General features: G+C 42.4%; 1 protein-coding gene across 1 annotated transcript in view; it reads right to left on the bottom strand.

The window, feature by feature from the left end:
* AK7 (adenylate kinase 7) overlaps positions 1 to 23,298 on the bottom strand; it is a 1,289,119-nt gene that overhangs the window by 386,499 nt on the left and 879,322 nt on the right. The window contains exon 14 of the mRNA XM_044074647.1: positions 4,341 to 4,409. Coding sequence (XP_043930582.1) covers positions 4,341 to 4,409 — 69 coding nt within the window. The remainder of the gene's footprint in view (positions 1 to 4,340; positions 4,410 to 23,298) is intronic.

Here is a 23,298-nt window from a genome sequence, read left to right as displayed (position 1 = left end):
CTAGTTCCTTCTTTGTGGCTGCTGCAATGACCATGGCATCAACTGGAGCCCTTTTTTCCCCAAAACTGTCTGTTCTCAGGTGGTGCCATTATCCTGTCTGGTCTCTGAGGTATTGGATATATGGAGTCAGGTTCATTTCATGCCTACCTACAGATCATGTCTACGAGCTCATCTGCGGGTACAGTCACCCAGGAAGTAGAGGGTCCTGTAACCAAAGCCTCTAAGAGAATGGATTCCTCCAGCATAAGGCTGGAGAATGTCCAGCCAACTCTCTCTATTTCAGGAACTCTTGTATAGCTCTGAAGGGAGCATCTTCAGGAGGTGACCATAGGGACCCTTCACCTTCATCAAAATCCGTGTCTTCAGTAATGGACTCCTGTGGGGACTCTAGGTGCTTCTTCTTGCATGTTCTTTTCCTGGGTGCCCTCTCAGTGGGATGTTCTGGGGAAGTCTCAGAAGAGGAAATCAAAATTCCCTGAGAGGAAACCTGTGGTTTCAGTACAGTATATCCCCGTGCAGAGAGTAGTGGAGGCTCCAACACTGGGGCATCATGGTGGAATAGGTAGGATCAGAGGGAGAAGGCTCAACCAGGGCTACCAAGGCAGTGAATACTCTCTTTGCAGACTCAAAGGCATAGCTCGAAGGATCCAGGGAGAGGCTCTGATCCAAGAAACTGGATTTCCGAATTGTCTCCTTTCTCCAATCTGTCAGCACTGCCCCTGATGAGGAAGCAGAAGCCGTACTGTCCAGTACTGAGGTGCCAAGGAACAGAGATGGCTCAGAAAACATTGGAGTCAAATGCTGCACCCCAGACCCAGCAGGCAGGCTTCAGCTCCAACAGCTCTCCTGATCCGAAAAGATAGCAGGTGTCAGAGAAGATCTCGGATCCAAAGCTACAGTGATCCTCAGATCTGAGAATGATGGATCCAGATGACTGGGATCCTGAAACTCTAAGATACCAGATAGTGTCAGAGGAGGAACTTGCAGGGGTACCCCCCCCCCCCAGAGGGTTAGGCACAGACGGAAGATCAATCTGCCCCTGAGCCAAAAGAATCTTCCTCACCACTCTCTCCACATCTTCTTCTGTGAGACTTCTGGAATAATGAGCAGAATAAATGGAGGGGGATGCTGGTCTCTGCAAAAAAGGAGATTAAAGTTTGTCTGGCATTGGGCAAATTCATGGATAATATCTAGTACAAGGATAATATAGAGTCTCCAAAGGCTGTGTCTGATCCGACCTGGATTGAGCCAGAACCATAATATTCATTTTAGAAGTCATAGGATCCAAAGGAACAGTCAGATCCAAAAGTTTCATCTTTTTCTGATCAGGGGTTCAGACTGGATGTGTAACACTCCATTTCCGTGAATAGTCTGAGGAAGATTTTGACGAGGTGGAAGACTTCGACTTTGGACACTGGGATATGGCTTCTCCAAAAGAGGAAGGAAGGAGACCTTTTAATATCAATTTATTTTTACATTCAGTTAAGGCTTGCGGATTAAATCTGTGACAGATTGAATAATCTTCCTGTAAGTGTAATGGACCTAGGCAGTATACACAAAGGGACTGCACACCCTTATGTCCACATTTGGAACATTTCTTAAAATCTGCAGGTTTGTCACTCACTGGTTAAAATATATTTCCACAATAACTACGTCAAATTTCAATAGATAAGAAAATGAAAATAGCAAGTAACTTTTTTTTAACAGGCTGAAGGTAGAAAGAGAAAGAATACCACCAATGATTAGAAGAACTACGACCAAGTCATAAGAAGTAGGGAGATACTAACAATGGTATCTAACAGCACCAAGTATGAAAGGAGACTGAAGAAAAAACAGATGAAAAGATTACAACCCTCAAGTACAGTACAGGAGAATAGGAGGCAAGGAAATACCAACAATGGCATGTCGGAAATATGACAAAGTTGTAAGAGCAAGGGAAAATACAGAAAGGAAGAAGTTCGTAAACCACAAACAGTAAAGACTATAAAGTTACAAGGTAAGCTAAGGAGAAAAAAATATTCAATAGGAGAATTTTCAAAGAAAAAACTTTATTATCCAATACAGCTCAAGAGAGACTGGTAGACTATGTACTTTAGTTATTAATGGCAAACAAGATATGAGGTAGTTGGCAGGGTGCATTGTGGGTAAGGGAGAAGCTCGAGAGATCTGGTGGCTGTGAGTTGTAGCATCGACCAAGTCAGATCAGAACCCATTTGTGAGGCTAGAATGAAAACTGACAATATCAGAACTAATCTTTTCCATTTACTTTTGTAAATCTTCTTAGAGAAGCTTTATGGGAAGATAAAATAATGTGGCAGACAGGGGAGGAAAGCCTTGGTTATCTAGCTATAAATGGGAGTGGAGAAACCATGTCATTAGCTTTAGGCCTAAAATGCCTAGGTGAATCATGTCTGTTGGATGACACAGGAGATCTGGAATTGGATCCAGAATCCATGGAAGGTGAACTAGATGAGGCCAAAGGAAGCAAATCTGAAGATGACTTTGCTCTTCAATTCAGATGCTATCTGGAGAAACTTGGGAATTTGAGGGGTGGGGGTAAGCATAGAGGAGATCATGGGGCCGATCATGGAAGATAGCATCCCTTAGTGATTTTCCCTGTGGGGAGATCAGGGCAAAAAACCTACTGCACTTGTTGTTGAGGGGCGATGCAAAGAGTTCACAGCAAGGTTGGCACCGTTTATGGAATATCTTTTCCGCAATTTTCATGTTGAGAGACCACTCGCGAGGCAACAAAATGTACCTGCTCAACTTGTCTGCTATCAAACTGAATTTCCATACAATGTGCACTGCTATCAGAAATTGATTGGATGAGATCACCCGTTGCCACACACTTACAGCTTCTCGACAGAAGGGGTAAGATTTGGTTCCTCTTTGTTTTTGATGTACCATACCACTGACATGCTGTCAATTTGTATCGCAATAGTCCCAGAATGGAGAGAGTCTTGAAAGGCCTGCAACACTAGGAGTACTGCTTTCATTTCCAGGACAATGATATGCATGTTGGCCTCTTTAGGGGACCGGTTACCTTGGACTGTCTTTCCCAAGAACTGCCCCCCCCCCCACCCAATTTGGGAAGCATCCATTGTCACTATGGCTTTGGGCTGAGGAAGAATGAAGGGACAGCCTTGTAACATCTGATCTGAGCAAATCCACCAGAAGAGGTACTTTTTGCATGTTTGAGTTATTCTGATTTGGGTGGACATAGGTTGGTGTAAAATAGACCACTGAATAGCTAGGGTTCACTGAAAAATTCTCATATGGTATCTTGCTAATGGAACCAGAACTATCACAGCAGACATTGACCCTAAGGCTTGTTGAATCAAATGAGCTGATAGAAAAGAATTCTGAATTATCTTTTTAAGTTAAAATCGAATAGTTTTTACTCTTGGTAAGGGAAGGGAGGCTGCCACTGATACTGTATTGAACAAGGCCCCTATGAACTCTAATGTTTTAGATGGTTCTAGCTGAGATTTGTTGTGATTGATCGTATTTCCAAGAAGAGAGTAAGGCTGGAGTACATACTCTCATACTTTCATCAGAAGATGCCTGGTCTGAGTGGCAATGAGCCAGTCGTCCAAGTATGGAAACATCCAGAATCCTTGCAGTCTCAAGTGAGCTGCTACTAACTGCCATGCATTTGGTGAACACCCTGGGGACTGTGGTGAGGCCAAAGAGCAGGGCTCTGAATTGGTAATTACTGGCTCCCAGCCAGAAGAGTAGATATCTCCTGGATTGTCTGTTTATTTTTATGTGATAGGACGCATCCTAAAAATCTATTCAGCACATCCAGTCATTCTTGTGCAAGAAAGGCAAAATGGACTGAACCGTGAACATCCAGACTTTGTACACTGAACTGATTTGTTCAAATTGCTGAGATCCAAAATTAGTCTCCAGTCCAACCAGAAAACACTAAAGCTCGAGAGCTCACAGAGACCATATCTGTACGTAAAGGCAGCAAATGAGATCTGAGGTATAGTAGGGGACTAGAGCATTGTGGATAAGGGAGAAGCTCAAGAGTTTCCAGTATCCATGAGCTGTAAAAAGCATCTGAGTCAGATCCAAGGTTCAGATTCGAACCCAATTGTTGAGAAATAAATGAAAATTGACAATATCAGATCAAAGATTATTCACATTGCTGCCAACAGATAAGCTGGCATTATCTTTTTTCATTGCTTGCAAGTAAAAACTGACAGATTCTGCCTGACATCTAAGAACTAACAATATATGCTTAAACACTGTTTAGTAAAATACAAAATATGCTATACATGGGAACAATTCCAGAATATGCAACTGCTAACATGTGTAAAGAATATATTTACCAGGAATAATTGCTTTATCGCACTGAATTGCATTGCTTCTGGATTCTTCTTCCTCCTCTTCTTCTTCACCTAAGAAAGATATGACCAGAAATATTTTGCTACATCATTAAAAATTAAATACATTTCTAATCCTTTGATTAGGAGTTATATAGTTGTACACACACACACACACACACACACACACATATATATATATATATATATATATATATATATATATATACATATATATACTTTAAATTATTCAGCATGTATAAACCTAATGCCCATGTAGCACTGCATGTTGTTAAATAATCTGTCATGAACTATAAGGTGAGACTATTAGTTACACCTCTATACAAACCCACCCCCATAGACAGCACAAGGAACAAGAAACTAAGGGTAATGCTGCTAAACGCCAGAAGTCTTAACCTCAAGATGCACGCACTCGAAGCTCTCCTCAGTATGGAGAACATCGATATCTGTGCAGTGACAGAAACCTGGTTCAAGGCTCCAGAGAGCACCCCAGCACTACCAGGCTATACCTCATATCATGCTTTTCGGCCCCAAAACCTGGACCGAACCACAAAAGGAGGGGGAGTTTCCATATTTATCAAGGATATCCACACCTCCAAGTTAGTGGCATTGCACGAAGTATCGGAGACCATCCATGTGCAACTAACAGTGGGCAAGACTGCTTTTCAGTTTATAGCATCCTACAGACCACCCTCTCAAAGTCAGGAATCCCATTCAGCTTTCCTGAAAACATTGGAGAACATGAAGATCTCTCCGAACACCATTATATTGGGCGACTTCAACTACCCAAACATTGACTGGAAGCACTACTCAAGCCCCAGCACCTTACCCCAAAGATTCCTGGAAATTATAAACTCAAATGCTATGGAACAACTAGTCACCACTCCCACAAGAGGGGACAACATACTAGACCTGATCATTACCAACATGGGGACTCTATGCTCCACACCAGAAGTATATCCCTCATTGGTAAGATCAGACCATAAATTAATTTCACTGGATGTCCACATCCCGACCCCACCCCAGCCCAGAAAACCACAGTGAAAAACTTCTCAAAGCGAACTTCTCACTTCTCAAAACCGAAGTGGAATCCTTCAAGGCCCCAGGGCCAGTGGAAACTACAGCCCAAACTGCAGAATCCTATATAAATGCATTCTACGGACATCTCCAGGAATGCATGGATCATGCTATCCCAAACAAAACCAAGACCCAATCATCCAAAGGCAGGCCCAGTCTGGTGGACCCCTGCCATAAATAAACTGTACAACAGAAGGAGGAAGCTACTACATGATAGAGCAAAATCCCTAATATGGAAGGCATCTCTGATCAATACTAGCAAAAAATTACGATCCCTCATAAAATCCTCCAAGGCCAGCTTCGAGAGAAAAATTGCACAGGACACCAAAGACAATCATAAGGCTTTTTTCAGTTATGTTAGAAACCTGGGATGCAACTCCCAGACTTGTTCTGAGTTGATTCTAAACGACAAAAAATACACTGAACCCACAGACATCGCCAATATCCTGGCAGACAGGTTCAGTGCAAACTTCTCCACCCCTTCCCCTCCAAAAGAGCAAGTATCTATCCCGGCAGAGGGCTGCCTCCCAAACATCTCAGATGCTCAGGTGAAGGCTGCCCTCTCCAAAGCAAAAAACGCTGCTTCCATGGGACCAGATGGCGTCCCAGGTTGTGTCCTACATGAACTACAAGAGGAACTAATCCCTCAAATAAAACAGCTATACAATCTCAGCCTCACTACAGGATATGTGCCCACAGAATGGCGTACAGCAACAGTGGTCCCACTCCACAAAGGTGGAGCCTCTACGGACCCTGGAAACTATCGCCCCATAAGCCTGACTAGCTTAGTCTGCAAGGCTATGGAGAGGATCATCATGGAGCTCATAAACAAAGACATTGGGGACCTACAGACACTAGATCCTACCCAGTTCAGCTTTGTCAAGGGCAGATCCTGCCTTTTGAACCTGGTTGACTTCTTTGAAACAGTCACCAAAGCCATAGATGAAGGGAAGGTAGTCCACACAGCCTATCTGGACCTTGCAAAGGCACTTGACACAATACCCCACTCGGGCATCATAGATAAGCTATCCAGCTTAAATATAAACCCCTATGTCACAAGATGGGTCGCAAACTGGCTCAAAGACAGAACCCACAGAGTGAGAGTTGCTGGAGCCATGTCAGACTCGAAACCGGTCACAAGTGGCATCCCACAGGGTTCTGTCCTGGGGCCACTCTTGTTCGGTATATACTTTTCCGAGGTACAGGCAAACGTGGGAGGACTATGGCTCACCAAGTTCGCAGACGACTGCAAACTGGGCGCCATAATCAACTCTCCAGCTGACACAAACATCCTTGAAAAAGGTCTCACAGAGACAGATAACTGGTGCCAGCACCATGGTTTAAAGCTAAATGCCAAAAAATGTATAGTCATACCCTTTGGCAAAACAATGTGCCCACAAATTACCACATAGGCGGAAACCCATTAAGTACAGAGAAAGTTATTAGGGACCTGGGGACCCAAGTTGATAGCAATCTCTCCTTTGAAAACCACATTGCCAAAGTGGTTAGAAAGACCTTCTACATAGCCCACCTCATCACGAAGGGTTTCACATCTAGATCAAGAGAGGTAATTGTGCCCTTTATTCATCCCTCATCAGGCCCATCATAGAATACAATGCCCCTTTTGGGATGTACCTTACCCGACACCTGCAGCAATTAGAAAGACCCCAAAAGTATCTCACCAAGAGGATCAAGGGTCTCAAACAGATGCCATATGCTGCTCGGTTAAAAAAGCTCCAGCTCTACTCAGTTGCATACCGCCTACTTCGAGGCGATCTATGCCTGACATACAAAGCTATGTCAAATCCAGAATTAATGGACATGCTCCACCTCAGTAAATCTAAATCCCTTAGAGCCACACGCTCGAGGGACTTGAACCTAAGCACAGAAATAAATAGAACTTGCTGGAGGGACAGGTTCATAACCCAGAGGCTCCCTTCGCTCTGGAATAGAATTCCAGTTCATGTGAGGCAGAGCACCTCACTGAATCTCTTCAAGAAGAATCTCGATAAGTGGATGGGAGATCGTAGGATTGTCCCAGGGATTACTCCCGTGTCACTATTAGACAGAGGCACAGTAAACTAAACCTTAAAAAGGGCACAGTATACTCAAATCAAGGGGTGGCGTAAGCCATACAGAATCGGGCTAGGCTTATAATTGCCCCAGGGCAGATAGCCTAGTATGAACCTATGAACCTATGAACCTATAATGGAGAAATACCTAGCATACTAAAAATTATTCTTCTGAGAGATTCCACATTATCTTTACTTCAGAACATTCCACAAGTAATCACTCTTCATTAAAAGTGAGTTAGCACAGTATAAAAAAAACAAGCTAGGTTTGGAAATCATCAAAATAAAAGATTGGAGAGTTCCCTTCCAAACAAAAAACTGAGGGAAAAAACAAAACAATACTTAAGAACATTAATAACTATGATGTAGAGAACAGTTTGTCTTAAAAGTTTATTCCACATGGATGCAAAATATTCTGTGTTCTTTGTTACAAAAAGATAAAATATACACAATGAAGAACACAATGCCAGGCATTAATGTGCCAGTTTACAACCCTGCTGTAGCAGATATGAATTAGAACACTACACTGTAAAAAATTCTTAGACGATACTAATTTTTTTAACCAGTGCACACTTCTTTATATATGAATAGTAACTGAAGTGTTTGAGAAGTAAAGATAAACAGTTAAGTACTAGTTTATATTTCTTGATGTTCTTCAACTGAAGACTGGCTGAGTGTTTTTTTTTCATCATATAAAACTAATCCTTTGCAAACCATTTTCAGTCTTCAAGGAAAAAATATTTTAGAAAAAGATGTTACTTACTAAAATAACAAAAACGGCCTTGTTATGGCTGTTGCATCTTAGAAAGAAAAGAGAAGGAGTTTGACTATTGTCTGGAGAAAATTGGCAGTCATGTTGAAAATGTTGGATGTACATACAAAGGGGACATTATCAATAATTGTTGTGGAATGTAATGGAAGAATTTATACAATCTTCTTCTTCTTCTTTCGGCTTTTCCCAGTTAGGGGTCGCCACAGTGGATCACCTGTCTGCTCATGATTGGCAGTAGAGTTTTACGGTGTCGAGTTGCCAACCCGGCACCCAACCTTCCACGGAAGGTTCACACATGCACACGCTCATGCCTAGGACCAATTTAGAGTTTCCAATCCACCTACAGCATGTCTTTCGGATGTGGGAGGAAACTGGAGCACCCAGAGGAAACTCACGTGACCACAGGGAGGACATGCAGACTCCGCAGAGAAGGCACCCCAGCTGAGGATCGAACCGGAGAACCTCTTGCTGTGAGGTGACAATGCTAACCACTGCACCACCATGGCCGCCCGGAAGAATTTATACAATATCAATATAAATTGATTTCCTAGAGTTAGAGCAAAAATAATTACAGAACATTTTGAATTACTACTAAGCAAAATTAAAAGTAGTCTAATATTGGGTGGAGACCTTAACAGCATTCCAGGAAAAGTAAAACACAAGTTCTTCAAATGAACCAAGAATTTCTGCCTCTGCTAAAGTACTTAAATAGAGAGAAAATTTAAAACTCAAACATATAAGTCTCTTCTCAGAAGCAAACTCTTTGCTTTTCATTCACTATTCTTATGCATTTGGAACGCAAGCTAGAATAGATAAAAATATATAGAGAGTTTCAAACAAAACTGGACAAAGTACTAGTTAAGCTTTGCTCTCTATGTGATCATAATGCCATATGTTTTAATCTTACCCTAACCTGCAGAACTGACATTGGTTGTAGGTTCATAGGTAACTACTAGGCTAGCTGCCCTTGCAGACCACTTTAAGCCTAACCAATCTTCCTCTGGTGCTTGAATTAACCTATCCCATTTGCTCATTGTCTGACCTTTCTCATCTCCATGGTAGAATATATTATCCCTAGTAAGAATAACTGGGATCATGCCATAGATAACTTAAGGGGACCCATGCATGGGATAACGAATTTAGGTGCTGCCTCTGTCCATTAGTAGTATAGGAGGCAATCCTGGGTTATATTTTCTATTTCCCATCCATAAATCCAAGATACGCTTGCATTTGAACAGAGCATATGCAAGATATCCCTGTCCCTACAGACTGTTCTGATACTGCGGAAGAGATTTGGGTCCCTAGATCAAGTATTTCTAATACCATTTGACTTGCTGATGCTTTGCATGCCAGACACAAGGCACCTCTTAGCAGTCTGTAAGATACTGAGTATAGTGGACAGATACATAACACAGGGGGCATTATACTCTATGACTGGCCTAATGAGAGTTGATTAAAGGGGATCAATTACATCCCTAGATCTAGACATACTCCCTTTGTTTATAAGTTGTGCAACACAGAAGGACATTCTTATGACAATGGGCACATGTTGATCAAAAAAAAAAATCCCAATCCCTCCGCACCACATGCTCCAGGGACCGCAACCTCATTACCACAATCAACAGAACATGCTGGAGGGACAGGTTCATAACTCAGAGACTACCCATGCTCTGGAGCAGACTTCCCATACATGTCAAGCAGAGCACCTCACTGGCCCTTTTCAAAATAAATCTTGATGAGTGGATGGGAAATAGAAAGTTCACCCCGGGGATCACTCCAATGGCTCTACTTGATAGAGGCACCGAGAACTAATGGCGTTATGATGCCAGGGCACTTCTGTGAGCTAGGCTTGTAAAGGCTGTAGGGCCACTGGCCTAGTATACACCTATGAGCCTATAAAAGTTAGGTAACTGTCCACACAAGTTCCAAAATTCTGAATAAATGGGATAAATCTTAAGGACATGTTGTCAATGTTGTAGTTCCTCAGGGAAGATAATACATTTTTTCAGTCCATGATTTTGACACTACTTATTTACTTGGGAGAAACCTTCTTGCAGGATAGCTTAGTCATTTGGAGTTTCAGTGATTGCTCCTAGCTAGATGTCATCTGCAGCCGTAGTCAGCCTGTGCCCTTTGCTACTGGCTATTACATCAGAGAAATAGATGTCAAACAGAAGAGGTCCCAGCGCAGAACCCTGGATGACTCCAGTGGTGACTGGTCTCTTTGTGGACTTAACTTTCCTATTTTGATTCCCTATGTCCTATCTGTGAGATAGTTGGCAAGCCAGCGGGGTGAAATACGGAGTTAATACCAGTTTATTTAGCTTTTCTACTATATCTGAATGGAAGAGTGTGTCAAAAGTGTTGGCCAGGTTAAGGTATGCAGTATGTACCATTTTGTCTCCACCCATTGTTTTGGTGACCTTTTCAAAAAGTCCACTAGGCTGAGTAAGAATGACCTTCACTGGATGAATCCAAACTGAAATAGGTCCAGGATTTTGAGGTTCCCTATTTCCTTGTTGATTAGTTCCATAATAAGTCTTTCCATGGGTCTATACTTTTTTAACACCTTTATTAAATTATCACTTAAGACATTGGCAAACATACATTAACAGAAAAGAAAACAAACCCTTTTAACATTTTTCTATTTAAACACAGTGTATATCACATATAGTTTCTTTACTATCATAAGTACAACATAAAAAATGTTGAATTCCTACCTTCCTTTAAACCTCACTCCTAGTCCTCCTGAATATTATTATGCACCTATTGTTTCTACAATTTCCAATCACTTCTTTGTAATCTGCTCTATTTTCTAAAGATCCCTCTTCCAGTTCTTTTATCTCTACTATAATATTCAATACATAAAATACAGTTAGTGTAGACTTTGATTTCCATTTTCTAATAACTGTTTTTGGCAGCCAGCTGAATTAAACTTTATAAGGCCTTGCTATGTCTAGGTAATTCAGATCCTCTATCACTGCTCAAAAGAATCATTTCCATATTTACAGCTATTTTCTCACCCCATATTTCTGACAGAGTACTCTGCATGAACTTTTTGAAATCTGCCAGCTCATTACATTCCGAAAACATATGTGCCCAGTTATCTCTTTCTTCTCTATCACACCTCCAACATTTGCTATCTACTTGAGGAAAAATTCTTTGAGGTCTGCTTGGAGTATAAAAATACCTATGCAAACACTTCCAAGCAAATATCGTAAACCTTCTGGACTTTGTTGCATAGTTGGGAGCCATACATATGTCCTCCCATTGTTTTCTTGTTTCTTTTCCAGTCTCTCTTCCCAATCCTCTCTTACCTTCTCTTATTGGTTCTTATAGTTATCATGCGATATTTATATACCCTATTACTTATCACTTTTTTAGAAACTGCTTCTGTTTCAGATTCATCTAAAAACTCTACCAGAGCAGGTCTTTCACTTAAAATGTCCCTATCCATTTCTCTTTGCCTGTACTCTGAGATCAAGCCCTGGTAAGGAATGCAGTCTCTAGCCTGCAATGCAAATGCCTTCAATGCCTCATCCCTCTTTATTACCTTTCCTGCTTGAGTTATTTGCTCCCAGTATCTTGGTTTGTTTGCCAGGTTTCTCCAGTAAATTCCAACCCCCTCTTGCCTATTTTCTGTATTCCTACTTGCAGTCATCCTTACTGGCAAAATCTCCTTTATCCATTCTCGCATTGGCCTAGTTCTTAGAATACTTTATGCTGTTTTATGAATATGATATTCTGTATGGTTATTCTAATTAAGGAACTGTTTCTAAAATGCCATTCTTTCCATTTCTTTAACTTCCCCCTTGTTTCATCATCCCTTTCCACTTTGAATTATAACCTTCTGCTTGTGTTATGTATTTTAACTGTGTAGCTCTAAAATATCCCTTCAAATCAGGTAAACCTAAACCACCTTTTTTCTACTGGAAGTATCAGCTTATCCCATTTAACTCTTGCCTTCTTTCCCTCCTAGTTAATTTCCTTCAATTCTTTATCAATTATTGTCCATAACTTCTCCTCAGGATGATAAAAGAATGCCTGATCCGCATACAAGACTAAAAGGACTAAAAACATTTTCACAGCTTGTATCTTACTGCCCAAATCCATAAATAAGAGTTTCCAGTTTCTCAATTTTTGTATTATCTTTTGTTTAGTCTCTTCCCACATATATTTCATCTTATCATATCCCCATAAATATGGGTATTGCTAAACCAATTAATGTATAGGTACATACTTTATGGCTATAGCCTTTGTCTTATCTACATTAAATTTATATCCTGAAAAGACTTGAAACTGTCTCAAAATGCTCCACAACACTGAGATGTCCTTTTTTGGATTTATCAGGTACAAAATAAGATCATTCGCAAATAAAGCCAACTTTTCTTGATTACCACACCAGTTATATCCTTGCATTTCCAAGTCTCCTGTTTTCTTTGCTAATAGTTCTAAATATACAGCAAATAACAAAGGGAAAAGAGGACACCCTTGCCTCATTCCTCTGTTCAAACACAGCTTATCCAAGAGGAAACCTTCCACTTTAACTCTTGCCCCTTACCCTTCATATATCCTTCTAATTAACCTTATTCTTGTATCAGGGAAGGCAAATGCTTCCAATGGCCTACTCATAAAATCCCAGATTTCTCTGTCAACTGCTTTTTCTGCTTCCCTCTAGATCATCATTGTTCTATTAATGTTGTCAAATGTTTGCCTCCCCTCCACAATACCAGACTGATCCATATCTATAATTTATTTTTGCAACACCTTTGCTATTCTTGTAGCTAATATAGGCATAAACACTTCATAATTATGGTTTACAATTGAAATGGGTCTATATGAAGCTGGGTCTGAACGGTCTGTGCATCTTTAGGTAACACAGCAACCAAAGCTTTCCTCCAAGATGTTGGTGCTCCCCTCTTTTTAAAATACTCTTAAACAAAATCTTCCAAACCTTTGTCACTTTCTTCCTTCCTAATTTCCAGTATATAAATATCATCAGTTCCTGGATACTTTCCTGAAGATTGATTAAATATCTCTGTTATTGTCTCAACACCTCCTACCTTAACTGTTAGTTGTTGAGCCTCATTTACCTCTAACCTTGGCACAATTAAGTCTTCCATAAATATTTCCATTTGTACTCCTTCTTGATTGCCACATTTCTCTGCTTTATACAAATTTTCATAAAATTTCCAGAATATGTCTAAAACCTCTAGAGGATCGCTGGTTATTTTTCTTGTAATAGTTTCTCTAAGTCTGGTGACAACACTTTCAACATTCTGTTACCTAAGTCGTGCTAAAAGGTTTTGTGCTCTGGAGTTATCAAAAATAGTTGTTGAACTGCAATCTTTCTAAACTCATGCATATTATCCAGATACTACCTTAATTTCTCTTTAGCACTCTGCATTTGCTCCTCCTCTTGTTCTGTGAGATTCCCCTTATTTTGCAATACTTTGATTTTTGCCAATCCCTCTAAGTAATTTCTATTACTTTTTAACCATATTTCTTTCTCATTTATTTCTACCCTATCTTAAACTCCATTTTCATTTATCCCTGTCATTGCTATTACTTCTGAAGATACTTCTACCTTCCCTAATAATTCTTGAATAATTTCTGCTGCCCAATCCTTAAATTCCTTTATTTTTAACAAGTAGGTAGGAAAGTCCCAATGTCTTATTTTTACTTCATTACCTTGCATTTTTACCTTAGTTTTTATTGGTGCACGATGAGTAATAGTTATTGGATGTGTGTCACAGCCTTCAATTAAATGCACATGTTCCTGTGAAATATAATTTCCACCTAAACTAGTGCAGATGTTGTTCCTTGGGGAATAATATGTAAATTTTGGCCAAGTTCTCTCTACTGAATTCACATCTTCCATATCAAATATTTTCATAAATTTCTTCAGAAATATATCCTCTTTTGTTATATTTATTTATTTACTGACATCTGTCTACCAGTAGAAGCCCATTTTCAGCGGAGGTCCGGGAAGAAAAGCTTTAAATTATCACAAAACATTTTAAGAACAATAACTTTACAATCTTCAAACAAAAATAGCTGCACTTTAATTAATTATAACAAATTTGACATATTATAAAAACATTTGTTAAAAATATATATGTTATATAATGAGAAGTTATGTACCTACCATAACGTTCCATGTTAGTTGTCTTCTTCTCGCCTTCTTTCTTGCTGGATGGGTTCGGAGCCGATCCTCGGCTCCGACTCGGCCAATACTAAAGCTCGAGAGCTATTTTTACCGGCTCGAGGCTCCCCTATATCCCACAATGCTAGGCGGTAACTACTCAGATCTCGTTTGATAGCTAAAACCATAGAAGTTCTGGTTCCCAAGGGATGGAGAAAGAGAAAACCAACCTCTATATAAACCTATGTCTAAAGCTACCAAAAGGGACAATAAAGGTGGTTGAAACTGTGGGAAGGAAGATCCCAAAGGATCCTTTCAGTCTGTCCAGTCTAGAGGGATGGAGTGTGGGACGCAAGAAAGAAGGCGAGAAGAAGACAACTAACATGGAATGTTATGGTAGGTACATAACTTCTCAATGTTAAGTTGTCAATCTCGCCTTCATTCTTGCTGGATGGGACCGCGTCCCTAGCACCTTTACCCTGGGTGGCTCATCGGAACAGACTCTTGAGGATGGTGGAACCAAAGTTAGCCCGGTTTCTGGAGGCCATATCCAATTTGTAATGTGAGATAAAGGTATGAGGAGAAGCCCATGTGGCTGCTGCACAAATGGAATCTATTGGCAGTCTAGCCTGAAAAGCTACTGATGTAGCTAACGCCCTGGTTGAATGAGCTCTAGGTTTTGATGGCAGCTTTTGACTTCTGAGTTCATAGATGAAAGTAATTATAGAGGCCAGCCATCTCGATAGGGACACTTTAGAAACTGGAAGGCCCATTTTCCCTTCCGCATAAGATAGGAAGAGCTGGTTAGATTTCCTAAACTGTTTAGTTCTGTCTAAATAAAAATGAAGCTGGCGATGAACATCCAGAAAGTGTAACTTTTGTTCTGCCCTGTTGGAGTAATCAGGGAAGAAAACTGGGAGATCGATAGTCTGGTTTAGATTTGCCTCAGAAGAAACCTTAGGTAAAAAGGATGGGTTAGTCCTGAGGGACACTCTGTCTTTATGGAAAACTAAATACGGAGGACGAATGCAAAGAGCATGAAGTTCATATACCCTTCTAGCTGATGTTATGGCTACTAGAAAAAGGGTTTTCCATGAGAGCAACTTCAGAGAGCAGGAAGCCGCAGGTTCAAAGGGGGGGAGAATCAAGGAAGTCAGAACCAAATTTAAGTCCCACTGAGGTGGGGGGTCTCTGACTGAGGGCTTGGGCAAAAAGATACCTTTGAGAAAGGCTTTGCAAAGTTTATGGGACATGATGCTGGAGTCCAAAAGGCCTACGTGAAAGTTAGATATGGCCGCCAATTGTACTCTGATAGTAGACAAAGAAGAGCCTGAGTGAAAAAGCTCTGCCAGGAAGTCTAGGATAGACTGGATAGGCGCAGTGAAAGGGTCTATGTTTTTAGTTGCTGTCCAGAAGGAAAAACATTTCCACTTGCTATTGTAAATCCTTCTGGTACAAGACTTGTGGGAAGCTATACAGATGTTATGGACTGAATGGGAAATTAAAGGAAGCCTGGCTAGGGTAGGAAGTGGAGCAACCAAGCTGTGAGGTTGAGAGATTGGAGGGAGTGGTGCAGCTGACCCGACTGAATGGTCAAAAGATCTGGCACTGGGTCCAGATGCCAAGGCTGCTCCAAGAGGTAATGATGAATTAATTGAGTGATCAGTGGAAAGGGGGGGAAGGCATACAGAAGTCCCCGGGGCCAATCGTGGACTAGAGCGTCTCTGGTGGATTGGCCGGGTAGAGGGAAGAGGGTGAAGAAATCGTGACACTTGCTGTTTTGGGGAGATGCAAAAAGATTGCAGCAAGGTCAGCCCCATCTCTGAAAGATTTCTTCCAGCACTGATTGTTTGAGAGACCACTCGTGTGGCATGAGTATGGCCCTGCTTAACTTGTCCGCTATCACGTTGGACTTCCCAGGGATGTGCGTTGCTATCAGAAACCGCTGAGAACAGATCGCCCACTGCCAAAGTCTGAGTGCCTCTCGACATAAGGGATAGGACTTGGTTCCACCCTGTTTGTTGATGCACCACACTACAGACATATTGTCCGTCTGAATTGCAACAGTCCCAGTGGGAAGAGAGTCCTGAAGGGCTTGCAACGTTAAAAGTACTGCTCTCATCACCAAGACATTTATGTGCAAGTGGCATTCGAAAGGTTGCCACGTGCCCTGGACCGTCCTGCCCTGATAATGCCCCCCCCCACCCGATCAGGCAGGCATCCGTCATCACCGTGGCAACTGGGGGGGGAAGGAACTAGGGATCTGCCCTGAAGAATTTGAGGTGAGAACATCCACCAAGAAAGGTGATTCTTGCACGATTGGGTCAGCAAAATGCTGTGATACATTGGGAGCTGTTGGAAGGACCATTGAGAAAACAGCATCCACTGAAGGATCCGCATGTGAAAACAGGCTAGGGGAAGAAGTGTAATGGCAGCCGCCATGAGACCTAATACCTTCAAGACAACCCTGGCTTGGATTTTGTTGCACTGAAGAAGAATGTGAACATGTCTGCGGATATCTGATACCCTTTGCTCTGTTAGCTTTGCGGAAAGATGAATTGTGTCTAAGGTGGTGCCTATGAAGGTAATAGACTGACAAGGCAACAAGGCAGATTTTTTGAAATTTATGGAAATGCCTAGAGCTTTGCAAGTATGAATGGTGCAGTCTCTGGACAGGAGAAGTTGACGCCTGGTGGTGGCGGTAAGGAGCCAGTCGTCTAGATATGGAAACACCTGGAATCCTTGTCATCTCAGGTGAGCCGTGACCACTGCCATGCATTTGAACACTCGGGGGGGCTGTACTGAGACCAAAGGGCAGGGCTCTGAACTGGTAATGACTGGCTCCCAGCCGGAAGCGGAGGAACCTCCTGGAGCATCTGTGCATCTTGATATGATAGTACGCATCCTGAAGGTCTATTGAGCACATCCAATTGTCCTAACCCAAGAAGGGTAGAATGGACTGTAGCGTGACCATCCGGAATTTCGTTTTTCTTACAGACTTGTTTAGTCTGCTGAGATCCAATATCGGTCTCCAGTCCCCTGTCTTTTTTGGTACCAAAAAGAATATGGAGTAGATTCCGGATCCTTGCTGGTCTGCCGGGACTGGCTGTATAGCTCTTTTTGACAGCAGCTTTGATATTTCTACGGCTGCCCGTTCCCTTAGACTGGGTGGAACATCTGGAAGGGGCCCTTTTGGTTGAGATGGGGTGTGGACAAAGGGAATTTTGTAACCCTCGGATATAATCGACCGTACCCATTTGTCTTGAGTGAGAGAAAGCCAGGCTTCTGGGTACAGTGATAATCTTCCCCCGACTGCCTCCGAAGGCGGACAGCCGGGCAGCTCCTCAGGGATGCTGAAAGGGTTTGTCAGAAAGAGTCTCTCTGCTACCCTGATTTTGCGGACCCCCTCTGCCTCTAGGGCGGCGTCTATTGTTGTTCCCCCCTCTGCCTCTAGAGGGGAACTGACTTTGTGCGTCAGGTGAGACTCCCTGTGGTTTCCGGAACCACATCTTTCCCCCCTTCTGACCCTTGGAATATGGTCTGGACGGGGTGGAAAAATGGACTCCCACGGCAGAGAGAGTCTTGCCTTTTTGCTCGCACCTGGTCAAAGTATCCTTCACCTGAGGTCCAAACAAGGCTGAACCATCAAAGGGGGAATTGGTGAAGGACGCCTTGAAAGGGTCTGCAAAGTTGCAAAGCCACATCCAGGCATGACGTCGTAAAGCTACACCTGTACCTGCGGCCCTACTCGCCCCATCAGCCGCATAGGAGAGAAGCAGCATGGAGGAGTTGACGATCGAATTCAGGGTTGCCAACTGGGAGTTCATTTTGTCTCGAAACCCCTCAGTTGTTGGATCCTGTATAGCATCACCCATTTCTCTGAGCATGTCTCTCTGAAGACGGGTGAAGTGGCACAAGTAGTTCAGCGACCGCATAGCAAAGGTCGCTGAGGAAAACATCCGCTTACCATACCTATCCATAGTCCTAGATTCCTTATTAGGAGGATGGACAGGTACTGAAGGATCATCTAATTCCTTCTTAGTGGCTGCGACCACCACCATGGCATCAACAGGGACGCCCTTAGATAAGAATTGTTTGTCCATAGGAGCTGTGATAAATTTAGATGGCCTCCGTGGGGTAGGTTCCACCGTATCAGGGGCCGTCCACGCCTTCCTTGCCACCACTTCCATGAGGGGGTCGAAGGGAGGAGACAACCAGGAGGTGGAAGGGCGAGAACCAAACGCCTCAAGGTAAACCGACTCGTCCTCGGAAGGGTTGAGGGTGGACCAGTTCCCCCTCTGTTTAAGGATTTCAAGGATGTCAGAAAAGGAGACATCTTCAGAGGGGGACCGTGGGGATCCTTCCGACTCATCCAAGTCGGTATCCAACGTGATAGACTCAGGGGAGTCAATATGCTTCCTCTTGCATTTTCTCTTCTGAGGGGGTTCCCCTGCCGGATCAGGGGAAGCCTTGGAAGAGGAGGATATTCCCAATGGGGAAACCTGAGGTGTTCACTCTCTACGGTCTGGAACGAGAGGATGGGTAGAGACCACTGCAGGCACTGTAGAGGGAGGAGTTGAGGGAGCCGACCGTGGGGCAGACCCTGGGTCTAGCATGCTCCTCATGACCTCGAAGACACCCCGATCAGGCAGGGCCGAAGATCCCCGCTCCGAACAGACAAGGACTCCTCCCGGCACTGAGAGGGACAGCTCCGAGGCCGATGTCGGAGCCGAACTCACCAGCGCCGAAGCTCCGAGAGGGAGAACGGGGTCGGACAAGGGTCCAATGCCACTCGCCCCCTCGGAGCCGACGAGGGAAGCCCGGCGCCCAGATCCCTCCAAGGAGGAGATCAGAGCCGACGATGGAGCCGAAAGGTGGGGAATCGGCTCCGACGTGCCGACAGTCACAGCTCCCACAAGCTCCGGCTCCGAACTCAAGGGAGTCGGAGGAGGAACCGAAGATAGGATGGGTATAGCCACTGACTGTTGAGTAGGGCTATGCAGCATTTGGGCCAGTGCCTGAGACTTGAGAAGTCTACTAACCACCCTCTCTAAGTCATGGTTGGACAGCCTGGAGGACCGAGAGGAATGGGACCTGTGGCTCCGCTCCGACAGAAGTGGGGATCCCGGAGCCGAGTGAATGGAGCCAAGGGACGGGGACCTTGACCTCTTTCTGGTAGATGGCTCCGACACCACTATCGGAGCCTTTTGAGTCCTGGAACCCTCGGCTCCGGCCGGAGCCGAGGTAACAGATTGAGTCTTGGAAACATCGGCTCCAGCCGGAGCCGATGTGGAAGCAGTCTTGGTGCCTCTGGTCGAAGGCTCTGAAGCTGGAGCCGATGGCCTGGAAGGCTTCGAAGGCTTCCCCGATGAAGACTGGGTCGGAGAGCCTTCAGGCTTTAACAAGCCTCGAAGTATTAATTTGTTCCTGCGCTCCTGCAGGACTCTTGGACTGAATGCATGGCAGACAGAACAAGAGTCCTGCAGGTGCAGAGGTCCCAGGCAATATAAACAAGAAGTGTGACTGTCTGTCAGAGACATTTTCTGACAGCACGAGTCACACTTTTTGAAGCCTAAGACCTTGATGTCTTTAGACATCCTAGTATCAAACTACAAAACACACACACAGACACACACAGATACACCCCTTAACAAAAACTAAGTCAATCACACAGACACAAGAAAACACTGACTGACTAAGGGAAAAAGGGGTTGGGCCCAAAGGCCTAACAAATTAACAGGACAAAAGAGGGAATAAAACGGGATAAAAGGGACCCGAATTAAGCTAAGAGGGATAGCAACGTAGGGGACAACAACAACTACACTATTTGAAGAAAAACTAAGGGGTTTTTAGAGAAATTTACTAAGTAAATAAACTAACCTGCAGAGCCGGTAGAAAAAAGCACCTCGCAGCTGAAGCGGCAAACGAGATCTGAGTAGTTACCGCCTAGCATTGTGGGATATAGGGGAGCCTCGAGCCGGTAAAAATAGCTCTCGAGCTTTAGTATTGGCCGAGTCAGAGCCGAGGATCGGCTCCGAACCCATCCAGCAAGAATGAAGGCGAGATTGACAACTTAACATCAATCATTTAATATTTAGAGAAATTTTAGACAGTTTATAGTTTATAGAGAAATTATAGGTAAGTTAGTCTAATACAAGCAGGAATTGCAATACAAAGTGAGAAAAAAAAAACAGGCTTATGGTATAGTAAAAACAATCAGTGTGCCAACGAGGTAAACCACGACCATATAAAACACAAATACCTCATAAAGAATTGCCCAGAGAACAACCTGTAGTAGGACAAGTTTAATGGTACATCACAGATAAAAACTTAGTACAAAAAAAAACCTTCAGTCAAGCGCTTTCATCCATAAAAACTCAGGACTTCATCAGAACAACATACACAATTACAAGTAGTTTAAATAGTGAAAAAACAACACCTCCCATCAATTAAAATTTGTGACATCATCACTACTTAAAGGTCCAGTATGATTTAAAATCAGGAACTAAAACAGTCATGTTAAAATAGCAGATATGTATTTCAAAATAGGCATTAGGGAACAGCAATCATGAATACCTGGACTAGTACTGGCATTCAACTTCAATTGCCAAAAAAGTTCCATTGTTTCCAGTTTATTTTGCCAATGTCCCCCCAATGTCTTCCTTCATGTATGGTCATGGTTTACCTCGTTGGCACACTGCTTGTTTTTACTTGGTCTGTCTTTCAGTGTGTAAGGTTTTTGCCTAAACACCTGTCTGTACTGTATTTACATCTCTTTTTTGAGGTGTTATAACTGTGTGATTAAACATGGAACCCAGTGCTAATGTTTTATCCCTGGAGGTTAATAGCACTACCAACTCTTCAAACTGTACTGTCTCTGTGCAAAACAAACTATTTCAATTGATTTCTAATTTAAACAAACGTGGTTCTGAACTACAACATTCGATTGAGAGACTACAACTCCCAGCGAACTATGCGGGCCTCCAGGTAAGACCAAACACGATTGGATCAGTGAGAACAGGTGTTTATACCACTTCTTGGTTAACGGCAACAACAATGGAGGACTGCAGTCAAGTTTCTATTCCCTGTGGCCAGGTTTTGAATGAAACAACAGAACAAGGGTCCTGTAGGAAGTTTCAAGAGTGGATTAAAATGGATTTCAATTCTGAGCTGGACAATAGTGTTTTCGAACATGGGGACATTTCTAAGAGACTACTTCAGCTTGAAACAAGGTTAACAAAGGTATGTAACCCCCAATGTGACAACACTTATTTAAAAGAGAGTATTATGCAGAAGAGAGTGCCTAAAGGTTTAAGGACATATACATTTCCGAATGGTTTAAGAAAAGGACAATCAGAGTGCACTGAACTATTAGAAATGTTTGATGGACACGGTTTTGAACTTATGGATTTTATTATTAGAATTAGCAAGAAGAGAATTAATGAATTGATGGGTGAAGTGGATAAACTAAATGAAAATGTAACAAATGATGCTTATTTTTCTGTGTTTTGTAATAAATATGATAACGTTTGATACAGTTGAACAAGTAGCTAAATTAAAATTTAAACAAAAACAGAAAAAAATTGCTTCATGATGAAGCTGAGTATAGGGAGAAAGTAGCATATCCCTTCCCCACGTCTTATGAGACAAACAATACAACTAACCACTCCTGGGGGAGAGACAGAGACATGAACAACTCTCGGGATGTGAACATTATGGAATAGGAGTTCAGTTGTGATTTAAACAATGACAACGAGGTGGATTATGAGCAAGAATACCCTCCCCTTCGAAGGTCTGAGAAACTACAGAACAAAAACCAAAATAAAGGTGAAGTAATAATGTTTTTTTAGAACATCACCAGGGACCGAGGGAGTGGAGGAACAAAACCCAAGGGCGAAGATGGAGGAATGCCAGTTAGAACAGATAGACCGAAATACAGTACCAGTAACTGAAAATGCAATATTAACTGCCTTTGGTGGTAAATTATTGAGCCACCAAGGTTTAATATTTTTAACTACACAAGCTTAGAGATAGATAAAAATGTATTTTCTCTTATGCATAAAGGCATAAAATTTGTGCCTGAGAAAAGAGGGGATGTAGCAAAAATTTTTAACTGAGTTAAAACTATACACCCGAAAACTGAACTTTAAAGTCATGTTTAAGGACCATGAAAATGGTCTTACTAATAATGTTTCTTTATTCAAAAAGAAGAGCCGCTTTAATCCTCCTCTGCACCCCGCTATTAACACCTTTGAGCAGGTTTGTACTCAGGAGATTTTTGAATGTTTTCACACCCATAAGAGAAGGTACTACAACCTGACTCATGAGGAAACAAGTTTATTGAACCAACTGAGGGCTAACAGTAACTTTTGGTTTATGAAACCAGACAAAGGGGGTGGTATGGTTATTGCAGAGGACTGATTATATTAATCAAATGTTCACTACCTTGTACTGTAAAAAAAATATGAAGTTGGGTCACAGAACGAGGTGAACATATCTTACAGGAAGATCCAACTTCTACTAGAAGATTCTTTATTTCAAGGTAATATAAATGAGGGTATCTTTAACTTTTTAACTATTGAACATCCTACCATCCCCACTATATTTGGAATCCCGAAGGGCCACAAGAGTACTGAACACCCACCCTATAGACTCATTGTTATTTCCCACAATAGTGTTACCTACCCATAAGGGATCTTTGTGGATAGGTTAGTTAGAAATTCTATGACAGAAATTGACCATATATTAAGAGACTCATGAGACTTCCTTTCCAGGATCAAAGCAGATTATTATTCTGACTTAGTTTGTTTTTCCACCATAGACATCATGGATCTTTTTACATCCATCCCCCACCAGGAAGGGTTGGAATTATTCCAA

This window comes from Protopterus annectens, chromosome 6.part0 (assembly GCF_019279795.1).
Source record: "Protopterus annectens isolate FY-2018-M chromosome 6.part0, PAN1.0, whole genome shotgun sequence".
Lineage (NCBI taxonomy): Eukaryota > Metazoa > Chordata > Ceratodontiformes > Protopteridae > Protopterus > Protopterus annectens.
This window is presented reverse-complemented; position numbering and strand designations above follow the sequence as displayed.